Genomic DNA, 25,909 nt, shown 5'->3' with positions numbered 1-25,909 from the left:
ATTATTACTATAAACTAAGCTACATAAAAAAAAAGTAAAACAAAATAACATTATTAATCTGTATTTTTTCTAATCAAACAGGTTTTGGAACATTAATAATACAGAAGAAACGCAGGAACAGAAACGTTAAAATAGTCGACTGATTCTGCTCTGAGTGAACCGGGGGATTTTTTTTTTTTTTTATCCCTGAAAAAAATATAATACAAATTGTACTTTTAAGTGTCCAATGAACGAAAAATATTATTAAAATATCAGAATTATTTGTTGAGGTTTCTGCTGCCTAAACTGTATAAAATAAATTAGTGAGTGATTTAGGATAAAAGCATAACATGTCTGAACAGGTCATGTCTGTGGCAAAGACAGACATCCTGTCTTTTAATTCTGTCTTTGCTACAGACATGACCTTTTCAGACATGTAATGCTTTTTATCCTAAATCACTCACTAATTTATTTAGCATATTTACCCATACTAGCAACCCTAATTATGCTTTTATCTAGCCTGGGTTTCCCCATGCTGCCTTGAGCGCAGCGCGATTTTATTCACGCTGCTAGGCAGCCTGGATACCATGGACCAGATTTTCGCCTCAGCGAGGGGACCAATCACAGAACGGGGAGGGAGCAGCAAGACGATGACGACGTCTATGTGACACACCGAAGCCGTTTGTTTATATCTTATGGATCCAACATGGCAGCAGACGTGAAGTTACCTTTCGATGCAGCCTTAGATAGTGTTCTAAGTAGTTTAGTCTTCTTCAGCCATCGTCTTCTTCCTCGTCGAATTTCTATCGCTCTACATATGTCATCTGGTATAATTGAAACGATTGGCTATGAGCTACGTACAGGCGCATTTGATAGACATTCGTAGCGCCCAATAAACGGCTCTGGGCATTCGTAAACCACGCCTCAAATACGAGAAAATGAACATGTGGTTCCCAGACCACGTCTCAATGAGAAAGAGGTCTGACGTTAGCCAGGCTAGCTTTTATCCTTAATCACTCACTAATTAATTTTATACAGTTTAGGTAGCAGAAACCTCAAGAAATAATTGAACAACATCCATAAACCCCAGCTGATGAATCAATGCTTCTGAAGTGAAACAGTAGGTGTAAGAAATACAAATATTTAAAACTTTTTACTATATAAACCTTTGCTTCCGCCAACATACACACATTCATGAGTTCATGTTTGACTTAAACATCCGCACGTTTTGAAGCGTGATATAAGCGAATTGTGAAACTCGCACGAATGCCGCTCATCTGTGCTTCCGCATCACTTCTCATGTGAGCTTCAGAATGCACTTGTGTCGCTTCACGACGATATCATTAACCCGTGTACGACCATTGGCTGGAAGTGAGTGTTTATAAAATGTCGTTTCAATTCAGACTCTTCAATTCATCAACTCGCACGAATTACAGTTGTTCACCTTGTGTGGGTTTTTACAAGATCCTTTTTCTGCCAAGCAGGGCTGTAGAGCTCGAGCTCATCACACACCTTCTCCATATTGTCTGTTTTTCACACCATGGTTAATAGATTTTGAGAAAAAGAATAGTGATTAGCTGTAGTACAACATACAACACATAAATGTCTGATATCAATATCTTTAGCATAATTTTCACTTATGCACTTTGTAATATATTAAAGAAACTAACCTCATATTGTCACAGTTGCGAGTACGCTTGTACGCCAGCAGAGGACACTCTTACCGCTCACTCTACACACATCATGGACTCAGTTTCCCACAATACTTTGTCTGTCATCTGTGTAATCATGTGCAGCTGTTTCCCATCACCTCATGATCCCTTATTCACACTAACACATTCATTATGTTATAATGTTATATGTTAATTACATAATGTTCACACATAAGTCTCTCTGCCTATTTACCCAGTTCAGTTGTTTGTCTCATCGCAAAGTCTTGTCTAGCGTTCCACGGCATTACTGAGCATTTTCCTTGTTTTCTGCTATTCCTGGTTTTGATATCTGCCTGTGTCCGGGGGTGTATTCCAGAAAGCAAGCTTATCTTACCGTCAAACATATCCTGAACTCTTGGTTGATTAAACCAAACCTTGCTTACTCGAGGTATGCTGGTTACAAAAACGAGTCCGAGAGTAAGTTCATCCGACTCAGAGTGTGTTCATGGTTAACACACCAGACCTTCTCAACAGAGCGACAAATCCACGAGTCACCATGGATACAGACATTGAGAAAAAGCACGCCATACTTCTTTCTTCTTTTGTTAAATGCTGATTTACATAGTGCATATAGCCACCTATTTGGTGGTTTTGCAATAATTTTAAAACCTTTTTGTTTAAAGGTCCCATTGCATGAAAATTTCACTTTATGAGGTTTTTTTAACCTTAATATGAGCTTAATATGACCTTAGCCTGCCTATGGTCCCCCAGTGGCTAGACGTTTTGATGGGTGTAAACCAAGCCCTGGGTATTTTTGAGAAAATGAAAGCTCAGACGGGCAAATCTAGAAATCTTCCCCTTATGTCGTTATAAGGGGAAAGGTTACCTCCCCTTTCTCTTCTTTGCCCGCAAAAAGAATTTGGCCGCCCATGAAAAAATGTGCTGCGCGAGCGCAATATTGTTTTTTCCTCGAGAGACATTATGGCTTGCAAACGAGCGAAGAATGGCAGTTGCTCAGTGTTTGGATGTACAAATGAACACAAAAGTATTTTTGTAGTTCCTTCATCCGAGCCTCTGAAGAACCAGTGGGTTATGTGAATGTCTGATGTGTAATTGTTCAAGTTCAGACAGATAATCTTTCTCTCAAAGTCGTTCAATAATACTGTTTATGCTTCAGTAAATCAAGCCAGTGACTAAACGCTCAACTTCACGTCGTTTATCTTAGTAGGATGAAAATAATCTTACTAATGGTGCGTTCAAGTCATCTCGTATAGATCGTATTTACGAGTTGAACACACTTGAACGCCACCACAATGTCGTAAATACCAGTGGGGAGCTCGGGATTTTCTCTAAGCTCCGATCTTTACGAGTTGGGGGCGTGTCAGTGATTAACATGGCGGAATACACAATACGTAAAGGTATTTAGCCGTGATATTGTCAGGCTTTTCTATTAACAGCTCAGTTAGCTAATCGCCAACACAGATAGTATTATAATATAACAATGCAACATGTAATGATGTGTTGGCAGTGGCTTCATAAATTAATTAAAAACATAAAAATACAAAGTACATCTGATGCACATTTCTTTGTTCTTCATTTTCTAGAACAAGAGTTTAAGAACATTACTGTATTTTTGTGTAATTAATTAAGAGAAAGTACTCCGCCACTTTGCTCCGACGAAAGTGACTTGAACGCACATGCTGTTATAAGCAAGACTTCCCACCTCGTACGTACGAACTTCCCAGGAGGACTTGAACGCACCATTAAACTGTCATTAATATATATGCAGAAAGCGATCAAAGAACAATCCCTCTCCAATCGCCCAAGCTGTCATTCACACAGCACGAGTTTATCTGGACACTTCACACTCACACTCGTTATGAAATCAATGATACACTGCACAACGAAGCTCTTACTGTACTTACCTCATGTTTGCATTGGTGAAATCATTAGTGAGAGTGCAGAAACTGCGTTGCAATGATAAGATCTTCATTCACGCGATCAACAGGCTGTCGTCTGCTCAGTGCTCATCACTGCAACCTTTTATGTTATGGGAATAGATCTAAATACTTAAAAAATTCTAACGATTCGTTTATCCCGATAGCTGTAATAGTAAAAGCGTATAATAGCTGTAATAGTAAAAGTTTTCGAGAGAGTTCCACATGTAATGCCAGATTTTTCATATGCAAGCATGTCAGCCAATCACAGCAGTGGGTGTTTACACTAAAGTTTCACAGCAGACACGCCCTTTCAAACTTGCAGTTGTTAAAAATAATAACCACAGTATTTCAAGGTAATTCCCTGAATTACCTGAATACTCACAATACAATACAATACTTCCCTGAAGTAAGGTGACGGTGTCCCGTCAAGAAGCTACTATCACTACCTCAATCACACATGAGCACACAGGTCTTTAGCATCTATACACTCTCACCGTCCTTCTCAGGTGTACGCTGATCCGACACAGGATCATTAATACTAACTCAGAGTATTACAGCCTCACCCCGAGGTCGGCTCTATAGTCTTCCAACACTATCACTGTCTCTGCGTTGTTCTTTTGAGCATAGGATCTTTAGTACTTCTATTACTACCTCAATCACACATAGATGTTTTTTTGTTGTCTTTTGAGCGTAGAATCTGTCTCTCAGCTGCACAGCATATACCTGACACGAGTTGCTCTTTGTAGAAATTAAGTTTTATTCACGGCCAGGAGATCACTGGCCATAACAACCAAGTGAGTCTCCTGAATAGAAAGATACATGTATATTTATATCATACAATTGAGTAAAAATCAATGTCACTCAAGTCTTCTTCACTGTGATTTGTTCTGGTGATTGGTTTGTAATGATCTAAGCTAATCATATGACTTTTAGTTCTACTTTGTTTAGCACTTTTTGGTTAACTATATATGGCTTTTGACCTGAGCATATTTAGTCTGCATTTCTCTGTACATTTAATGTTGAAAATACCCATTACATAAAATATTTCTGTCACACTGTCTACACATTTCTGCCAAAGTGCGCATTTTCGTTTACTCAGCAATGGGATCCCATCTGCAAGTGTGTCTTTGTAACTTTAATCTCCTCATCTGAAATAGATGCCTGACAAGATTGACTGAACCCTAAACACGTTTTGTCACAAAAGCCAGTATTGTCCACTGTCAAGGCATCGCGAGTTGATGTTTTACAGCAGAAACAGACAAGCACCCTTGGTGTTTGTGAACACATCCCGATAAGTTCGTTTTAGCGAATCAGCACGCAATATTCAGGTCCGGTGACAAGGCTGCTAATCACTTCGAAAAGACGCGCTAGCTGAGAGAAGTTTCGTCAAAGCTGACTTAAAGTGATCGAGGATGGATAATAACTTGATGAACCCGTGATATCTAAAAGCTGAAACTTTTTCACGCAACCTTGCTAAAGTAGCATGTTAGTGGTGAGGGAAAAGCTCCCTGTATTGCGTGTACGTTAATCACAACAACAAAGTTTTCAGGCGTCTATGTCAGCTGAGGAGATTAACGTTACAAAGATTAACCGAGTGTTTTATATATCATAGCAATTACTTGGTTTTGTTTAACTCTGAAACATGAAATGTGGAGTTATCTGCTTTTGCTAAAAAAAATTAAAAAAAAGAACCCAGCTGCAGTTTGATTGATATTACAATTACAATTTTCATAGAGTTTAATAAAAAGTTAATGTTATACATTTTGGTTGCATTTGGAGTTAATAACTGGTTGTGTAAACTTAATATAATATAAACCACATAATATCTAAATATCGATAAATCAATCGATATAGCCCTGAATCGAATCAAATCATATCGCATAATTTTTTTGAGGTATCAGCAAATATCGTACTGCTGGCAGAGAGAATCGATATCATATCGTATCGTGATGAACGATTTACACCCCTAATATATTATAATAAAAATGAACATTACCTTGTTTTAACAGCGCTTTATATAGATATAACTCTCAGGCCCACTGGAGCCTCATCAATAGGGCACACATGCGCTGAACACCTCTGAAGTAAACTAACCCTGGAACAAAACCTGCTCCGGAGCTGCTATGGCTACTGACATACCCTGAAAGTTACCTCTGTTTGTGGAACCGAAAGTTGAGGTTATACGCTTACTTACTTGATTTGTTTGGTTGTTTGGACTGATTTTCTGAGCTCTGACCTTCTGCCTGTTTTAATGGACTGTGACTTTGGATTGTGCTCTCAATAAACTGCATTTGGTTCGTCAATCATTGTGCTCAGTGCTGTCCGCAACCAAATCATATTGATATAGATAGGTAGATAGATAGATAGACAGATAGATAGATATGATATGATATTAAACTGATAGTGATATTAAACTGTCCTGATAGAGATATTAAACTGACCTGCATCAGCATCTCCTGCTCATGAAGGAGCATCAGCTTGGTTGCAGATCCTTCCATCTTGTGCTCCAGCATCAGATTTTTATTTTTTTAGATTTTTAATGTTTTTAAAATAAGTATCTTCTGCTCACCAAGGCTGCATTTATTTGATTAAAAATACAAAAAAGTAATGTTTTTAAATATTATGACAATTTAAAATAACTGTTTTCTGTTTTAATATATTTTAAAATGTAATTTATTCCTCTGATCAAAGCTGAATGTTCAGCATCATTACTCCTGTCACGAATTCGGTCTGTGGCCTTCCGCCCGATAGCCACCAGAGGTCGCTTCTCCATGTTGACTCTCACACCACACAGCACACTGGACTGCATTTCCCATCATCCATTGCACGGACGACACACACAGCTGATTACACTAATCACACTCACAGCTGAGAACTATCTCACAATCACTATCACCCAATCACACACACTTTATAAGCCTGGGACTTTCTCTCTGTGAGCGCCGAGTATTGTATAGCGCATATCCTAGCGATAGCTACTCTATGGAGTCCTCTCAGTTGTGTTAAGTCTTGCCTTGCCTGTTTTCTCGTATTTTGATATCTGCCTGTGTTTCCTGGATTAACCCTTTGCCTTGCCCTTTGGACTCTGTTTGCCCCTCGTTTGGATCATTGCTTGTGTACCTGGATTTTCTCTCTGCCTTGCCCTGTTGGATATTGTTCAAGCGTAGACCCACGCTTGCCCTAGGAACTCTCTTGTGTCTTGCCCGTACCATACCTGTTTACCATTGTCTGACCCTTGCCTGTTTACCATGTTTATAAATAAAAGCTTGCACATGGATCCGCACGCCTCAAGTCTTGTTCGCCCCGTTACAACTCCAGTCTTCAGTGTCACATAATCCTTCAGAAATCATTCTAATATGATGATTTGATGCTCAAAAAACATTCATTATGATTATTATCAATGTTGAAAACAGTTGTGTACAATTTTTTAGGATTCTTTGATGAATAGAAAGTTCAAAAGAACAGCATTTATTTAAAATATAATCTTTTGTAACATTATAATCCAATACAAATAAAAGTATTTATGTATTTTGTTTCTTTCCCCCAAAAAATAAAATAAAAATTCTTACTGACCCCAAACGTTTGAATGGTAGTATTTAATGTTACAAAAGCTTTCTATTTCAGATAAATGCTGTTCTTTTGAACTTTCTATTCATCAAAGAATCCTGAAATACAAATGTAAATAACTGTTTTCAACATTAATAATAATTATAAATGAGCATCCAATCATCATATTAGAGTGGTTTCTGAATACTTTGATCTAAAAAATTCAGCTTTGATCACAGGAATAAATTACACTTTACTATATATTCACATCGAAAAATATTACTGTTTTTTTGTTTTTGTTTTTTATCAAATAAATGCAGTGACCAGAAGAGACTTCTTTTAAAAACGTTAAAAAAATTACCTATCCAAAACTTTTGACTGGTAGTGTATATGCATGTATTGCTTTGGAATCATCCTTCGTCTCCACAACTGTATAATTACACCAGCAGTTGTCTGTAATATGATGATGCAGATAAAAACAACTCAGACTTATAATACATAAATCTATGAAGTACAGCATATACCTATCTAACTGGCCATAAGAAATACTTAATATCTTAATATACAAAATCGTAAGCACTTACCATTGTCATGTGACTCGATTACAACATTTCCAAACTGTTGTGAAAAGTCATTCAAAAAAATCTGTTTCCTTAAAAAGACAATGAGAGCCATTAGCAACTGGCATGAAAAATAAATAAATAAATAAATAAAATAAAACCATAGACAAACAATCTGTAAAATGGAACTGTTACGACCTCCGAGATTCATATATTAAAATTCATATTAAAGAGAAACATATATAATCTATGTGCTGTACAAAGAACCACCAATCCAGGTAACTGTGCAAAAAGCCAATACCTTTATTCTGTACATAAAGGTTATATAGGCAAGAGTGAAGCAAGACAAACACGTAAAGAATATAAATAATATATACAGTGGATATATACAGTATTTCTGTAAGATGGTCAATACCACAAGGAGGAAGAGGGGACGTGGGCGGCGCCAAAGAAAATAAAGTAACAAAACCAAATGAAGTCTAACTTTTAGATTACCTCTAACTCTAAATAAGAAAATAAATAAAGAAAACAAAGATCTTCAACGCCCGTGACGTCTTGCGTTCTCTTTTATCTGAGGTGGTCTTTTCCCATTGGCGACAGATATGATGGGTGACGTCAGCGCTGATGATGATTGACAGACAACTGGACCAATCACGGGTACCTAAGAAGTGAAAGTAAACAAGAGAAGCGGGGAAAGAAACAAAGAAAACATACTCACGCAACACAGGGACGTAACAGCAACCAATGCAAAAATAAATCAATTTACTTCATGAATAAAACATACACTGACTCTTTTTAAAGCTAAAAAAAAGTTATTTAGTCAAGAGCAGTGAGAGATTTTCTCTCTGTTGTTTGATTAACATTAATGACAGACGACAGCAGGTTTATTTTACTGCCGTCACTTTAAGACAGAATGCATGGATCTAATTCTGATACACGTCTGATTTTCTCATATGTTCGCTTAAGACATAACCGACTGTGTTTGTGAATACTATTCAAGATGGGTGTTTTTTACGTAATTTTGTGTATTTGACAATTCAAACGCCACGAAACGGGACACACTGAAAGGCGGCACAAGAAGCCATTGTGTGAGTGCCGATTTGAGTTCTAATGTGCTTTTAAATCATCAAGCACGTCCCGTTCCTTATTGTTCATTAATCCGTGCTTCTTAATCACTCTAAAGTTTCAATAACTTTAAGCAGTTTGCCCGAAAGCAGAGCATTCATCGTATGAAATTAAGCGGTAAAGCTCTGAAGTCTCTGATCAGCCTTTAAGAATAAAACAAATACTCAACAAAACACATGCATTAATCTGTTAATGCCGACTTTAATATCATCTAAATATACATTTTATGTAGTAACAATGTACAAACAAAACAAGATGACCGTCGATCAGCAGATTCTCAAATCAAGCCTTGATGATGTGAGTGGTCACGTGGTTTGCACTGAGGGAAAAATCATCATTTGGTTTGAAGCAATAAGTTTAAATTACACCAACAAAACTTAATTTTCCAGTTGTCAGTTCCAGTTTTTACCACCTCTGGAGACTAGCGAAAGTTAAACCATTCCTAAGCAGGAACAGATTTGAGATTGTAATTCATGCTTTTATTTCATCATGGCTTGATTACTGTAGTTCGCTATATCAAGGGCTACCTGCTTCATCTATCCATCGGCTTCAATTGATCCAAAATGCAGCTGCCCGTCTGCTTACAGGCATTCGCAAATGGGATCACATCATGCCTACACTACGTTCACTGCACTGGCTACCTGTTCAGTATCGTATTGAATTTAAAGTCTTGTTGTTTGTGTATAAAGCATTAAACAATCTCGCTCCTCAATACCTTACTGAGTTGGTTATGGAAGACAAACCAGTCAGATTGCTCAGATCACAGACCAATTATCTGTTACGAGTACCCAGATCCAGATTGAAATGCAAGGGTGACAGAGCCTTTGCGATAGCTGGCCCCAGGCAGGTTATGGAACAAACTGCCATTACACATCAAAACAGCATCCACAGTGTCTGAGTTTAGAAGTCTTTTAAAAACCTATTTGTACTCTTGTGCATTTAATGTCTTGTGAAAGTAATTTTAGTGAAGTCTTGTGATTTTTTTGGGATGGATCTAGATATATCTTGTACAACACTTTGGTCAACCAAAGTTGTTTTAAATGTGCTTTATAAATAAAGTAAACTTGAAACTTCATTTTACTTCCAGTTAAGTAAACTATTATAAGTTAGACAAAGGACAAGACAGAAATGTATAAACTCAGATCAAAGAGTCAGATCAAATATAACAAAGTTCTTTAGAGTAATGTTGAAGCATATACACTTTTTTCAGTGATCTTTCTCTCTCTGACCTATTGAAATAATTGTTTAATAAAAAGAGAAACCGTGATTAACAGTTTGCATATTTCGAAAGATATTGGCGTTTTCTCCTGTGTTGGCATAGGTTTATAAATGATTGACCTTACAAATCTGAGGAAATGGCATGTATTGTGTTCCCAGATGACCGTTATAAGCAACCTAAACTCACAGCACATGCAGAGATGGAGTTTGAGATGCTCCACTCATGTAAATTATAACAGTTCATGTGGAGCAGCATTTACTGTGAACAGAGCTTCTCTGAGATGATAAGAAATATAGCAGCTCTGAGAAATATTAAACCCGCAGGGCAAATACTGCATTTATTTAATTGAATCGCAGCCTTTGTGAATTCACAGTAGCACTATGGTATTGTTTTGTTTTTAAATGTTTTTACTATATCGTGCAGCCTTAGAAAACGGTCTAATAATGCGGTTCATGGATTCTCGTCCGTGGAATGAGTCACTGGTATTTTGCCGGTTACTCAACATAAATTGCAATCAAAGATTTTTTTTTTTTAAATTGAGTACTTGAATTTTATTGAGGAATCGTGACAGTCCTAATTACATTCATTAAAACAATTGGGAGTCGACGTGATTACCATTCATTAATTTTAATATCACATCCGTGTAATATTATTTAACACTCTTTACTTTAAATACAATCTCAGCACAGTCAGGACTTTAGTACACGAAGAACAAGATGAATTCATCCTTAACCCTCTGGGGTCTAAGGCAGTGGTCTCAAACTCAATTCCTGGAGGGCCACAGCTCTGCACAGTTTATCTCCAACCAGCTCCAACTCACACCTGCAAGGAAGTTTCTAGTAATCCTGAAGACCTTGATCAGCTGGATCAGGTGTGTTTGATTAGGGTTGGAGCAAAACTGTGCAGAGCCGTGGCCCTCCAGGAATTGAGTTTGAGATCACTGGTCTAAGGTGTTTTTGGGGTCCTTGAGATGTTCTGACATGCCCTGACATTTGTGCTTTTTTCAGTTGCTTATAAACATATTAATGGCAAAGGTGTAATTACACTATTTAGCACAAACAGGGCTACCATAATATGTGAGCAACAAGAATGTACATGTTTGTATTTTTGAGAGAATAATGTTTATGCATGGTTATTGAAAAAACTAAAAACTAAAGTTCCTGAAATAAGGCCACAAAACACATACTAAATATGTGTCAATAAGACTTTTGACTAATGGATGTTGTCGCCTTCAACAGTTTCTAGTTTTTTCTTCAAAATGATGTGAAAATCATCCTTCCTAATCATTCACATAACACAATACATTGATTTAAATTTTGCAAAACACTTTCTGTTTGGAAAGGCAATATGCGAGTGGGCGTCAACGATCCAACACCATCATGCATATTTAGTGGTTCGCACCTGAGGAGACAACGGGGCCCGCATACTTAATGAGCCATTCATTCAGGTGTGTCACTGAGCCACAAGAAAGAATGCAAGAGCAACAGTTGGAAGCATCCATTTTTTCCACAAATTGTGCTTGCAAATTGGCCTATAATATCCAAGGAAAACATGTCTAGTAATTGTGCAGTTAACTCTCATTTTGTATTTTCAGTTTTGGAATATTTATCCTCTCCCCAAATTTGTCACTAATAAAACACAATAAAAATTATTTAAAGAAAAGGCTTATATTTACCTTTTAATAGTTTGTTTACATCTACCTTGTAAATATTTTTTTTTTATTAAAAAGGTTACAATTACAACAACAATTCAAGTGTGATCTTTCTTTGTAAAAACTAAAGTATACATTTTATCATACATATTTCAAAGTTAAGGATTCATTACTTGAATATAGCCTAGGCCAGTGGTTCCCAAACCTGTCCTGCCGGCACCCCAACACTGCACATTTTCTTTGTCTCCCTAATCAAACACACCTGATTCAACTCATCAGCTCATTAACCCATGTGATAATGAGCTGATGAGTTGAATCAGGTGTGTTTGATTAGGGAGACAAAGAAAACGTGCAGTGTTGGGGTGCCGGCAGGACAGGTTTGGGAACCACTGGCCTAGGCTACATTGGAATAAACACTATAACATATTATTTGATTACTTTATTTTTGACAAAACATACTATATTTAACATATGAGCAAAAATTGGCAAACAAAAGCTTATTTGAGGTGGCAGATATTTTACAGTAAAAATGTATAATCTATCCAAAACTAATCAACGAAATGTTGTCTTTCATATGTCTGTAACATAGGTCTTTCTTTTTTTATTATAAGAAATATAAATGTTAATCTGCAGTTTAATACGTTGCTTATGCAAATACATTTTATTTCAACATATTTGTCGATTTTTACTCAGTATAGCAATACAGTTTGCTAAAAGCGAAACATTACTTCACACACAGAAACGCGATTCACTTGAGAATGAAAAAAAAACTTACTACAGTATTCCTCAGCTCAGCGGCATCCGTTGTCCTTGAAATACCAGCACTTCTGAGGTACATTTTCCATTATTATTATTATTATGATAGTATTATTCCTCACAGCGCCGCGAGACGGTGTAAACAAGTACAATGATCTGAATAAGCTTGATGTGTTTTCTCGAGCTGATATTGGGGGCGTTTGCAGGATTGCCTCAGTCATTTACGTTTGGATAGCGCGTGCTCTCCGTGGGCGGGGTCAAATTAAAAATAATGAGCTGAGATGAGAATGACTGACATCTCTCTCTTTTCATACAGATTGCATAAACTGAGAATATTTGTTTTTATAAAGATTACTTCATTTAAAAGAAGAGAATTCAAGCTTCATGCCTGTGTGCCTATGTGACTGTTTGACTGAGTATTCGCTGAGTTATGGTTCATTTTCGGATGCGTTTCAGAATGGACTTAACTGACAGAGAGAAGGCAGAACTCGCTTCGTGTATATTTTCCTTTATTTGGCAAAAAGCACAACACTTTGTTTTTATTGTGAGTATACACAAAAAAATCCACACTTAACAGGATCGATTGATGTATGAAACTCCTATGGAAAATCAAAGTCAACAGAGTATTTATGAGTCTCTTTTACACTGTTAAAAAAAAAGCGAGCAGATCACGCCGGCGTGATTGCCGACCTCAGGGGGTTAATGACCATCACAGCCATCTTTTTTCTGTGATCATCTTTATACATTATTTAATGTGATATAAATCATTTATATACATTTTTATATAAGCTCTCACACAAACAAACACACACACATAACAATATAATAATAATAATAATATAATATAAATATAACATAATAAAGTCTGGGGGTCATTTTGGACAGTACTCTCTCATTTGAAGCACATATAAACAGTGTCATTCGCTCTGCTTATTTTCATATACGCAATATCAATCGACTTCGTCCGGCTCTCTCAGTAAAGAACACGGCAATTCTAGTCCATGCTCTAGTTACGCCCCGTATTGATTTTTGCAACAGTCTTTTTTTTGGATTGCCTTCAAAGGTACTCAACAAACTCCAACTAGTACAGATCATGCCCGGATCATCAGCAGAACTCCCCTAGCTGAACACATTACTCCCGTACTACAACACTTGCACTGGCTCCCGGTAAAATATCGTACTAATTTTAAAATTCTTCTTCTTACTTACAAAGCACTCAATAACCTTGCCCCTTCATACTTATTAGACCTTCTTCATATTTATACTCCCTCTCGGACTTTAAGATCATCTTCTACACTCACACTTGTTCTCCCTAGAACTCGCACTACTTCTATGGAGTCCCGAGCTTTTAGTCATGCAGCTCCTTATTTATGGAACCTGCTACCACAGGATGTGCGAAACAGTGAAAGTCTTCATGTTTTTAAATCTCGCCTTAAGACCCATCTTTTCCGGCAGGCTTTTTTGTGAATTTTTTACATTTTAATACTGGTATCCAAGGTTTTAATAATGAGTATTTGATTATTGTTGATTGTTTTATTGTGTTTGTAAGGTGCCGTTGAGTGTCATGTAAGGCGCCTATAAATAAAATGTATTATTATTATTATTATAACATGGTGAATCTCACTTACATCAAACATGGTGATTTGTGCTTTTTTTAGATTAAGTCTGTTGATTTGATTTATGTGTCTGATCTGAGAGTGAAGAGTGTGTCATTGTTCTCTACAGGTTGAGGGATTGTGGTGTCACAGATGAAGGTTGTGCTGCTCTGGCTTTAGCTCTGAGATCAAACCCCTCACACCTGAGAGAACTGGATCTGTCTGAGAATAAACTAGGAGACTCAGGAGTGAAGCTGTTTTCTGCTGGACTGAAGAATCCTCACTGTAAACTGGAGATACTGTGGTAAGATCATCTCTACCATAAAGACTCAGAGTGAATAAGGATTAATATGTAGATAGTGTATACATTATATCTTTGGCGTAATCCCCATCCGGTGGTTCAGCGACAGATTCCTGCTTGAACCGTCAGATCCTGCCGGCGGTAGAAGGCAGCGGTGAGGAGTCTCCCTGAAGAGGAACATTTACATCTTCATATATTATTATCTCCCAAAAGAACTATGTCACTTTCAGTTCAAGACAGCGCTCCAAAAACGCTACATCTAAACCAAACAGGCAAAAGTTTACTTCAAGAATGACCAAAGTGGCGTCGATGAGTTTGAAGTTCGGTGTTTGAAAAGACAAGACAAACGGAAACAGAAAGTGCAATATAGCTCTATATATGAAGCATATCCCAACTTCATTCAAGCCGCTTACAACTGCTGTTTCTATTTCTATTTTTGAGTACTTCTATTTTTTGATTTTCTCCCAGTCCTAACACACACAGTTTCCTTAAAATGTTTACAAATACATTAAACACACACACACACACACACACACACACTGTCTCTCTCTCTCTCACACACACACACACACACACACATGTTGGGTTTTCAGGTTTTATGGGGACGTTCCATATAAATGATTTTTATACTGCACAAACTATATATTCAATCCCCTAATCCTAACTGATGTAATTTAACAACTTGAACTAATTAGTATTTTATATATTTCCTATTGACATTATTATGTTATTTATTTTTTAAGTGTTATGTTTATCTTTGGATATAGGCTTAATGTGTGTCTTTGTTCTACAGGTTGTGTGATTGTGGTGTAACAGATGAAGGTTGTGCTGCTCTTGCTTCAGCTCTGAGATCAAACCCCTCACACCTGAGAAAACTGAGTCTGTCTGTGAATAATCTAAGAGACTCAGGAGTGAAGCTGTTCTCTGCTGTACTGGAGAATCCTCACTGTAAACTGGAGGAACTGTGGTAAGATCATCTCTACCATAAAGACTCGGAGTGAATAAGGATTAATATGTACAGTAGATAGTTCATACAATATATCCTTTGGCGTAAGCCCCATCTGGAGGTGAGGAATATTACAAAAAAAAATTCAAATTCCCTCAGTATTGAATTATCTAATTCACTACTTTCTCAATAACAATGACAAATTAACTGTATTTGGCTGTGTTGTAGGCACTAAAACAGTCCAGTATATAGTCAAACTCCTTTTTATGTTGAAATAAAGAGATTTCTGTTTCACCCCACTCCGCCACTGTTCACACTATGTGCCAATATGTAGTTCATGCAGAGATATTTGTATAGACCTATATATTATTTATATGACAGACCTATAGGTTTGGCTGTTTTGTTAATGGTATTTATTCCTGCAAAATAAAAAGCTGATAACTTGCACTTTGGGATTATGAAGATTGAGTGAATGTAGGTAATAGTTCTGGTGGATGAAGGGCCCCTCAAGAGGTAAAGTCCAGGGGCCCCTTATAGTCTTAATGCGGCCCTGATTATCCCACAAAAGAAAGAAAAACCAACAGTTAAATAAACCGGACGAACTACAAACCAGACAACAGATGCAGGATACAGTGAAGAGGGTTTTTAAAGCACAAATGTTTGGTGTAGATCAACTTGCCTTGTAATTCTTGTGCAAACAGACCCTTGCAAATGCGTGAGCATTGCCTCAAAATGAATTGCAATTCTACAATATTGCGATTCGATATTGGAATGTATTGTGATTTGTTTTTAACACTAGACTATGGGGAAAAGTTAAATCATACACTTATACAGAGTGTACATTGTTTAAGATGAGTCATATTTACAAAAACAATTCATCACATCTTTCTGAGTTTTATTTCAGAAGCATCCTACAGTACTACATTCTCTTGAATAAATAATTCAATAACAAATACATTTTTTAACAGTCACTTGTCGCCACCTAGTGGCGAAACAATGTAATTGATAAATCCGTTAGTTTAAGCACCAAGTTTCTATCAAAAGCTGATTTACTCTATTGTGATCGCTACTGTAGACATCAGTGTTTATATTTGAACTTTAAACTTTTATCCCAGTACGTCTATGATAATTTGAACTATTGTATCACAGAAATAATGATACTATTATGAGGTTTAAAATACCTTTTGTGAAGCTGTTTCATGACAACTCTCTGGGTCAGCGGCAGCGCCAACACAGATTTGAATGTTGCGATATGATTTTGTCAAAGGTTTAATAGACAGATGAATATGAAGAAGATTGTGTGGGTGTTTGAATGGAGATACACAGTATTTTAAAGATGAATCGTGCAGCTCTACTGTCTTATCTCTCTCAGTATATGCGAGGGCTTTACAGTGCATTCAGTCTCACGTCGCTTCCACGCGTCCACTTGAAATGGATATTACGACACTCATAGATAACGACACATTTCATCCTCTGTTGGAACAAGAGTGGCTAACTTCTCTCAACCTCGTCTATAAGCAAGGACAAAAATAAAGCAATTTAACTTGAATCAATATCGATTCTGGAATAATAAAAAAAAAAATTTAAAATCGTAAACAAAAAAATTGCAATAGTTCGGTGAATAGATTTTTTTTTCTCCCAGCCCTAACACACACACGTAAGGTTTCCATGTGTAAGGGTCGGACAGGTCAATTTAGCTCAAAGGGAATTATTAATTAATTTATAGGGAATTCGAAAGAACCACTTATTACAGCTGAGCAAATGACTCGTCCAGCGTTCATTTGATCTGGCCGTAACTATCAGCTCTACAGCGGATATAAATATCCAAACTAGTGAAAACACTATTTATTAGCAAGGTAACATAGATCAGCAGATTAAGACATTAAATTCGTAGGCACATAACACAAGTAACACTTTTCTTTAAAATACAAACAAGACTTTATTGATTATTCTAACACATAAAACTAATATCTAACACAAACACACGCACACACACATTCGTACGAGTTGCAGAAAGAAAGAGAGTGAGGAAAGAATGAGTTTTAAGAGTGAGATGATGAAATCCAAAGTTTCTACACTCACCTAAAGGATTATTAGGAACACCTGTTAAATTTCTCATTAATGCAATTATCTAATCAACCAATCACATGGCAGTTGCTTCAATGCATTTAGGGGTGTGGTCCTGCTCAAGACAATCTCCTGAACTCCAAACTGAATTTCAGAATGGGAAAGAAAGGTGATTTAAGCAATTTGGAGCGTGGCATGGTTGTTGGTTCCAGACGGGCCCGTCTGAGTATTTCACAATCTGCTCAGTGTGCACAACCATTTCTAGGGTTTACAAAGAATGGCGTGAAAAGGGAAAAACATCCAGTATGCGGCAGTCCTGTGGGCGAAAATGCCTTGTTGATGCTAGAGGTCAGAGGAGAATGGGCAGACTGATTCAAGCTGATAGAAGAGCAACTTTGACTGAAATAACCACTCGTTACAACCAAAGTATGCAGCAAAGCATTTGTGAAGCCACAACATGCACAACCTTGAGGCGGATGGGCTACAACAGCAGAAGACCCCACCGGGTACCACTCATCTCCACTACAAATAGGAAAAAGGGGCTACAATTTGCACGAGCTCACCAAAATTGGACAGTTGAAGACTGTAAAAATGTTGCCTGGTCTGATGAGTCTCGATTTCTGTTGAGTCAATCAGATGGTAGAGTCAGAATTTGGCGTAAACAGAATGAGAACATGGATCCATCATGCCTTGTTACCACTGTGCAGGCTGGTGGTGGTGATGTAATGGTGTGGGGGATGTTTTCTTGGCACACTCTAGGCGGATGCTTGGAAAATGTTTGAAGTTGGAAGTGGGCTTTGCAGTCGAATCGTTTAACCAAAACTTTGCAGCAAAACTTAACTTAGTTTTCTTTTCTTTTCCGTTGAGAGTCTCGGTTCTAAGTAAGAGAAAGAAAATTGAGACGAGAGTAGTTAGATGGCTTGAATGAAGCTGTTTAACCCATGTTCTTCTGATCTTGATTTGGGTTATTTCGTCTGCTCGTCTACATGGTTACTCGTCTGTCTGGTTACTCCGTCATGGCTTCTCCATGATCGTTGGTGAATCTACTCTACAGCTTTGTTCGGGTCCTAAGGTTTTAAACTCAAATGTTTGTCCAGCCTCATGGATGAGTTCTGACCAATTAGGCACTGTCTTTATTTGAGAGGTGGCATTTTCTTCACTTCTCGTTGTAAATCATGCGTTATCTGTGATCTCTTTACTCTCCAGCTCTAGCAGAGAGAGTACAGAGGCCACAGTTTAGACATCATTCCTATTATAAGAATACAAAACATTTTACACAGATTTCAATCAAGCCATCTTCATAATTGTGAACATACGATCGCACTGATAGGAAACAAGACACACTTTCATTCAAACATCTAATAGTTATAACAATTACGTGACGTGATCTAAGCATAATAGACACATATAGGTTGTAGACACAATATATAATTATGTAGTTGAACGATGTTTGATTATAAGTCCGTCAAGAATTGTTTTGTGATGATTTTATGCATTTTTATATGTAAAGTCTCAGTCTCTGTGGTCTCATGAGATTTCAACCCTGGGGTCGTTCAGAGGTCCTAAAGAAGAAGATCTGTTTTGTAGATCTGTCATGGGATCAAGCAACCTCTGTCGTTATCTTGGTCAGGCCCGAGCTGTGCCATCTCTGAACATCAGTCTTTTCCAAACTAATGTTGACAAGAAGAAACCTTTATTTATCCAACAATGGGGAAATTCGTTTGAGGAGAAAAATACAGCATGACATGAGGAGAGGTGAGGAGAAAAAAAGGCAACCCCCAGACTATGCTCCTGTAAGGAGTACAGTTGGGGAACAGTAAAAAACCACCTCAGCAACATTAGCACATAATCAGTACACTCTACAACATGAACACACAAGACTTGCAACAGGGGAGGGGAGTGGGGAATGGAGGTAACCCAGCACAGGCAAGCAGCCATCCGGTCCTGCAGCCATTCTCGGCGCTGGTCAGACCCGCCTGTCAGACTGGGGGTACAAAGCGTCGAAGGCGAGGGATGGGGGGTGGGTGAGGGTGATTGCATATCTGTATATTTGTAAGAGTTCGTGTATGTGTAGGCCTGGAGAGTCGCTACGCCTGGCATCCTAATCTAGGTGCTTCAGTCCGCAGGATGTCATAGCGATACACAGCAGTTGCCATGGAGTCAACCTTGATCAGGTCCCAGACAGAGTCAGCAATCAGCAGGTGTCAGTGGGGAGTGGGGGAAGGAACCTTCCGGGGGAGTTGTTATTCCAGCAGCAGCCTCGGCCAAGGCCAGTGCTGGTAGAGGGGGGCCGAAAGCAGATAAGATAGGGATTGTTTGGTCTTGGGACGAGTAGCTGCATTCCAATTTACACAGCTCCTGGTCCATTTGGGTCTCTGAAACGATCCATTTGCCTTTGCAAAGCTGTAAGCTTCTCCAAGATGTTATCCATATTGTGATTCATAGTCACAGTCTGAGTGCTGACAGCTCTGCCCACTGCTTCAATCATGACGGGCAGCCTTGTGGGGTTTTGGACAGCTGTCACCGTCTTCTTAATTCCTCGATAAACCAGGGCAATGCCTAATCCAATCAGCAGAAGACCTGTTATCATGGTTCCGATTAGGTAGATATCTTCAATATCCTCCACGGAAAGAGCCGCCAGACACACGACCCGCCACCTCTCCCACGCGTCCATCGTGTAGCCAGCTGTGAACGTTCCGGTAGGGCAGTCAGGTTCCCCCGATCCCAAGCTTCTCGTCAAGAAGATGGTGTCAATTGCGTTGAGACAAATATACAAGAACAACATTCTTCCTTTAGTTGGACTCATCTCTTTGAAGCTTGCATGGCTATAAAGTTCTTACTGGGGGTTTTCGTTGGTTGGCGTAGACTGGCTGGAGCCTGGATTTTATGGTTCTGGATTGGTGATTTGCGGTCTGGAGTGTTGAGTTCTGTGTGGAAGTATGTTTGAACAAATCAACTGGAAGATTCATTTGTGTTTGGTTCGCCCTAAAATCCTACACATGTTTTATTGGGACTTTCCATAGAAATAATGATTTTTATACTGTACAAACTGTATATTCAATCCCCTAATCCTAACTGATGTATTTTAACAACATGAACTAATGAGTATTTGTATACATTTCATATTGACAGCATTATGTTATTTTTATTTTTTTAAGTGTCATGTTTATCTCTGGATATAGGCTTAATGTGTGTCATTGTTCTCTACAGGTTGAGGTATTGTGGTGTCACAGATGAAGGTTGTGCTGCTCTGGCTTCAGCTCTGAGATCAAACCCCTCACACCTGAGACAACTGGATCTGTCTGGGAATAAACTAGGAGACTCAGGAGTGAAGCTGGTTTCTGCTGTACTAGAGAATCCTCACTGTAAACTGGAGATACTGTGGTAAGATCGTCTCTACCATAAAGAACAAAGTGGCGTCTATGAGTTTGAAGTTCGGTGTTTGAAAAAACAGAACAAACGTAAAGAGAAAGTGCAATATAGCTCTCTATATGAAGCACATCCAAACTTCACTCAAGCCGCTTACAACTGCTGTTTCTGTGTCTATTTTTGAGTATTTTTATTTTTTAATTTTCTCCCAATCCTAACACACACAGTTTCCTTAAAATGTTTACAAATACATTAAACACACACACACACACACACTGTCTCTCTCTCACACACACACACACACACATGTTGGATTTTCAGGTTTTATGGGGACTCTCCATAGAAATAATGATTTTTATACTGTACAAACTGTATATTCAATCACGTAATCCTAACTGATGTAATTGAACAACTTGAACTAATAAGTATTTTATATATTTCATATTGACATTATTATGTTATTTATTTTTTAAGTGTTATGTTTATCTTTGGATATAGGCTTAATGTGTGTCATTGTTCTCTACAGGTTGAAGGATTGTGGTTTCACAGATGAAGGTTGTGCTGCTCTGGCTTCAGCTCTGAGATCAAACCCCTCACACCTGAGAGTAATGAATCTGTTTGGGAATAACCTAGGAGACTCAGGAGTGAAGCTGCTGAATGACCTGAAGGATGATCCACATTATAAACTGGAGAGACTAGAGTAAGAATAGTTTTTAATGATTTTCATCATAATATTTTCATTTAAAGTTGAAATGGCTGTTTTACTCACTAGAGATAAAAGGAAATTGTACCAGGTTCAGTAACACTGTGTGTGTGTGTGTGTGTGTATGTGTGTGTGTGTGTGTGTAAGTATTTTGTCTGAGATCATCAGATAATGAGTCTTAAATTCAGCTTTAGTTTCTCTAGGTCTCTGAACTTTAAACTGTGTTTAATATGAGTTTAATTCTGCTCATAGTGTTGTGTCAGACTATTTCAGCTTTCCCCCTTTAACTGTCTCTAAGTGTGTGATAATCGGAGATTTGGGTTGTTATTAACTGATATTAAATTTGTAGTGTAATGATCATTTCTGCTGGTTCTGTATCAGCTGTCCATTGTGTGAAAGTGACCTTTCATGTGCTTTTGATTTTGTAAAGTGACTGCATCAGATAGAAGCTATATTATCATGTTTGAGAATGAATTGATATAGATTATCTGGTTAGTTTTCTTATGAAAAGATGTAATATCTCATACTGCATATGTGACTGTTTTATTTTAGTATTAGATGACAGTCTGATCTTCTTATGATCATCTGATGGTGAATAAGGATCCACTACAGAGACTAACAGTCAACAGAATCAACAGAGACTGAAGATACAGTGACTAAACTCTTATAAATTAAGACTTCATTTAGATTCCAACGATCCTCTGACAGACCTGATGAGGCGGCAGTGAAACACCTTTAATTTCACGGCAGCAAAATACAGTTTCTCATTCATAGATTAACCATTTTATTTGTATAAACGCACCGTACCCCATTAAGCTTTGAGTTTTGTTACAGAGTAAATAAAGAGCCTGAATATCTTTGTGTTTGTGTTGTACCAGCAGAGCGAGACAGTGACTAATGAAATATTCATTTTACATAATAATGAGAAAAAGAAAAAACAGTTCAAGCTTTTAGAACACAATGGAAGCTTGAGTTTATACATCATGTTTTTAATAATAGTTGCATTACATTTATTAATGTATTAAAGGGGTCATATGATGCGTTTTCATTGTTTCCTTTTTCTTTAGTGTGTTATGTAGCTGTTTGTGCATGTACTGTATAAGATCGGCAAAGCTCAAAGTCTCCCACAAAAAGATTTATTCTATCTAATGCCGGTATACACTGAAGATTTTGAGGTGTCCCAGACGAAAGATTCCCCAAACCCCAAACCAGTTAAGCGCAAACCACGACCCTTACGCAAAAACCACACCCCGCAGCGATGACTCGCGTCTATGGCTTGATTTCATTGGTCAACTCTATCAAAGTGCTGATTGGCCTCACATTGCTGAAACCAAAAATACAAAAGGGATGCAAAAGTGTGTATACAAAATTAAAAGTTACACAGAATATACAACTTATATATATAAATTAAAAAGGGTCCATAAGAAAAACATTTCATAAAACTATGTAAATAAAAAGAGGTGCATTTTTTTCCCTGTGCAGTTGCTGTTAATGAGTGTCCAAAATAAATATGATTTTAAATGCGAGCGTGCACACACACGCACACACACACCAAAAAAGAGCTTAAAGGAACACTCCACCGGGTTTTTTTTAAAGGAGTCATAACCTGCAATTTTCACTTTTCCACGAGAATCAATGTATGTTATGATTGCATAATGATTATACACTGGCCGGGAAGCCGATATTTAAAAGTGAAGCGTTTGTTTACCTCAGGGTTTGTAAAATAGCCCACGTGCACGCGCACTAAAAAACGAGATTTTGATTTCTGCCCCGTCTTGACGTCAAGACGGGGCAGGATATACCATATATGGACACCGCAGACCTATGCTGCAGGAAGCCCTGCCCCTCTCCCCCTCATATTCAGTTCAGTCGAGAAAGATGCAGAAACGTAGTGCACAAGTGAGTTGCTCTGTTGTTGACTGCCAGAATCAACATGTAAATGTGTTTTCTCTACCAAGAACGGACCTAGCTATCAGGGACCAGTGGATTAAATTCATTTTTAATGACGCGGTTCCTTCAACCCTTCCCACTGGCTTATCGTTAGGTGTCTGTGCTGTGCTAAACATTGTACGCCGGAATCCTTCACAAATTTGGGGCAATATCAGGCGAAGTTGGCATCGAAGCTCGGGAAAAGCGCCATTCCAACAATCAGAGACTTGCCTGCAATTGAAATGGTAAGACTGTTTTTATTGCTCTACTGTGTGTAACAAACAGCAGCTAACTGCTAATGCGGCTATTGTATGCTATTGCGTCTGTCACTAGACAAATAAACGAAAGACTCGAGGTGAAGTAATTATTTATGTTCCCTGTAAACGATTTTTGACTGCATTATAATGATTTCTTAATTCATTTACATTTACATTTATTCATTTAGCTGACGCTTTTATCCAAAGCGACTTACAATTGCTATATATGTCAGAGGTCGCACGCCTCTGGAGCAACTAGGGGTTAAGTGTCTTGCTCAGGGACACATTGGTGTCTCACAGTGGATTCGAACCCGGGTCTCTCACACCAAAGGCATGTGTCTTATCCACTGCGCCACACCACCCTCTGATCAATTCAGAATATGATCAAGATTGCGTAGGTGGATGTGTTCGGGGAATTTGCCAGTTAATAGTAACATTTAAAGCCCCTTAAATGAACGAAATGACTCGAAAAAAGATTTGTTCATTTTGATGAACGAGATCGAACAAGAGAGTCAATAGACACTGGTGGCTGGTGTTGCCAGATTGGGTGTTTTTCCGCTACATATTAAGGCCGGTTTACGGTGGGTTTTAGGTGGGTTTTCGCCTGGAAGGCTTTATAGAAATCTGGCATCCTACTGAACGAAGTTAAACTGAGAGAGCGTGGCGTTCACAGACACCAGAATGAACGAGTTCACAGTAACGTTCATCAGGCAGTAATGCGGTACGTTCAGTTCACGTTCGCCCAAAATATGAATGAGTTCATGAACTATCATTCAATGAACGCGTTCAGGCACAACACTGGCGGGAGTATTAGCTTCGAGGTAAACATGGGGAATGGCTGCTAACGTTACTTTGCAAAAAACAAATGACTGAGATCATCATGAATTCGGGTATTGTTGTATATTGATTGCCTAACGCTTATACACTGGCCGGGAAGCCGGTCGCGGCCAGGTCGGGTTCATTCACAACTTGCGCCATGATGTCATTTTGGAATGATATGCTAAAGCGTTACCTGCGGTGTCAACTTTACAGTCTATGGGTGTCAACCCCCCTCCTTCCTGCAACCAATCAACGCGCCCCTCATTTGCATTATTAAAATGACCGTCCACGACAGCCAAAATATCGCATCAGATCTCGCGAGACAATAATGCCTTCAGAAATAAGGGTCTGAGGAGCTCTGTGTTTATTTTTTTTCCACTTTTCTTTTTTAGAAGGGCCTGAAAGACTATAATACAGCAGTAGGTATCCAAGGTAATACTAGGTTATGACTCCTTTAAATAGGGCTTATTCACCGTCTTTCCTACATTTAGATAGGTGGGCAAATGCCTTTTTGTCTCAGTGCATGCATTGTTTTAATTTGGCAGCTAGCTTAGCTTAGCATAATGCATGGAATCCTTTGATGCCAGCTAGCATGTCATGAGTAAAAGTGATAAAAATAAAATAAAATAAAAAACCCAATTACTTCTTGTGGCCTGCGTATTCAAAACGAGTACAAATAGCAATGCCGATTAACACTAGGCGATTTCCTAGGCAGATACTGACTTGGGACTATATTGGGGCGAAGCACAGGCTAAGCACTGCTACTTGGGCGCAGAGATATCACACGCTTCCTGGAATCCCCCAACATTCCTCAACATACCAGCATGACCTGCACCGAGTATCTTCGCTTTTGGATTGTGTTTAGTTTGAGAAGTTACAGCTACAGCAAACATGGTAATTACATGAATAGTAAAAGGTTGTGAGAACAAGCTAAGGATATATTACGAATTACATTACGAATGTAATGTTTCACAGAATTCCATCGAATGTGTAAATGAAAAATCAATGGCTAGCAGCTCTGGATATCTGTATTCAACACCTCTACAAAATTAAACAGTATCGTGTTTGCGAAGAGCATTTTGCACCGGAGGACTACTTTGAAAAAATGCTATATGGACGCAGAAAGACGGTACTACGTCTGAAGGATACGGCCATCCCATCCATTTTCAAAGCACAGGTAGAGCAAAGTGCACATGTAAGTTGTCTTTTATCACTCTTCCTTACGTGAATCTGTGTCTTTATTCGAGATAGATGCTGAGAAGCTGTATAGACTATGGTTCAAATTGCCTCCTCTAGTATAACCTCATGTTGAGTTCAACCTGTTTAGCGTGAACAACCAAACTGAAAAAAAAAAGTTATCGTTAACTGTAAAATGAAATGACTGAGGGCTAGCTATATTTTTTAGTATACTGTATACTCAGTGCAGGTCACACTGGTATGTAGAGGACAGTTGGGGGATTCCAGGTGGGTTAATATCTCTGCACCCAAGTAGCAG

The 25,909-nt window shown here is 38.2% G+C and overlaps 1 protein-coding gene across 4 annotated transcripts in view; it reads left to right on the top strand.

Moving 5' to 3' along the window:
- LOC307167412 (protein NLRC3-like) overlaps positions 1-25,326 on the top strand; it is a 66,297-nt gene extending 40,971 nt beyond the window's left edge. For all 4 annotated transcript variants that reach the window (XM_079886490.1, XM_079886492.1, XM_079886493.1 and 1 more), the window contains 5 exons: positions 14,154-14,327; positions 15,118-15,291; positions 20,548-20,721; positions 21,233-21,406; positions 21,962-25,326. In XM_079886490.1, coding sequence (XP_079742616.1) covers positions 14,154-14,327; positions 15,118-15,291; positions 20,548-20,721; positions 21,233-21,406; positions 21,962-21,971 — 706 coding nt within the window. In that variant the 3' untranslated portion in view covers positions 21,972-25,326. The remainder of the gene's footprint in view (positions 1-14,153; positions 14,328-15,117; positions 15,292-20,547; positions 20,722-21,232; positions 21,407-21,961) is intronic.
- The last annotated feature ends 583 nt before the right edge of the window (positions 25,327-25,909 follow it).

The sequence above is a fragment of the Squalius cephalus genome (assembly GCF_949319135.1).
Source record: "Squalius cephalus genome assembly, chromosome: 11".
NCBI classification, from domain to species: domain Eukaryota; kingdom Metazoa; phylum Chordata; class Actinopteri; order Cypriniformes; family Leuciscidae; genus Squalius; species Squalius cephalus.
The sequence above is the reverse complement of the archived record's forward strand: the minus strand, read 5'-3'. Positions and strand labels throughout refer to the sequence as shown.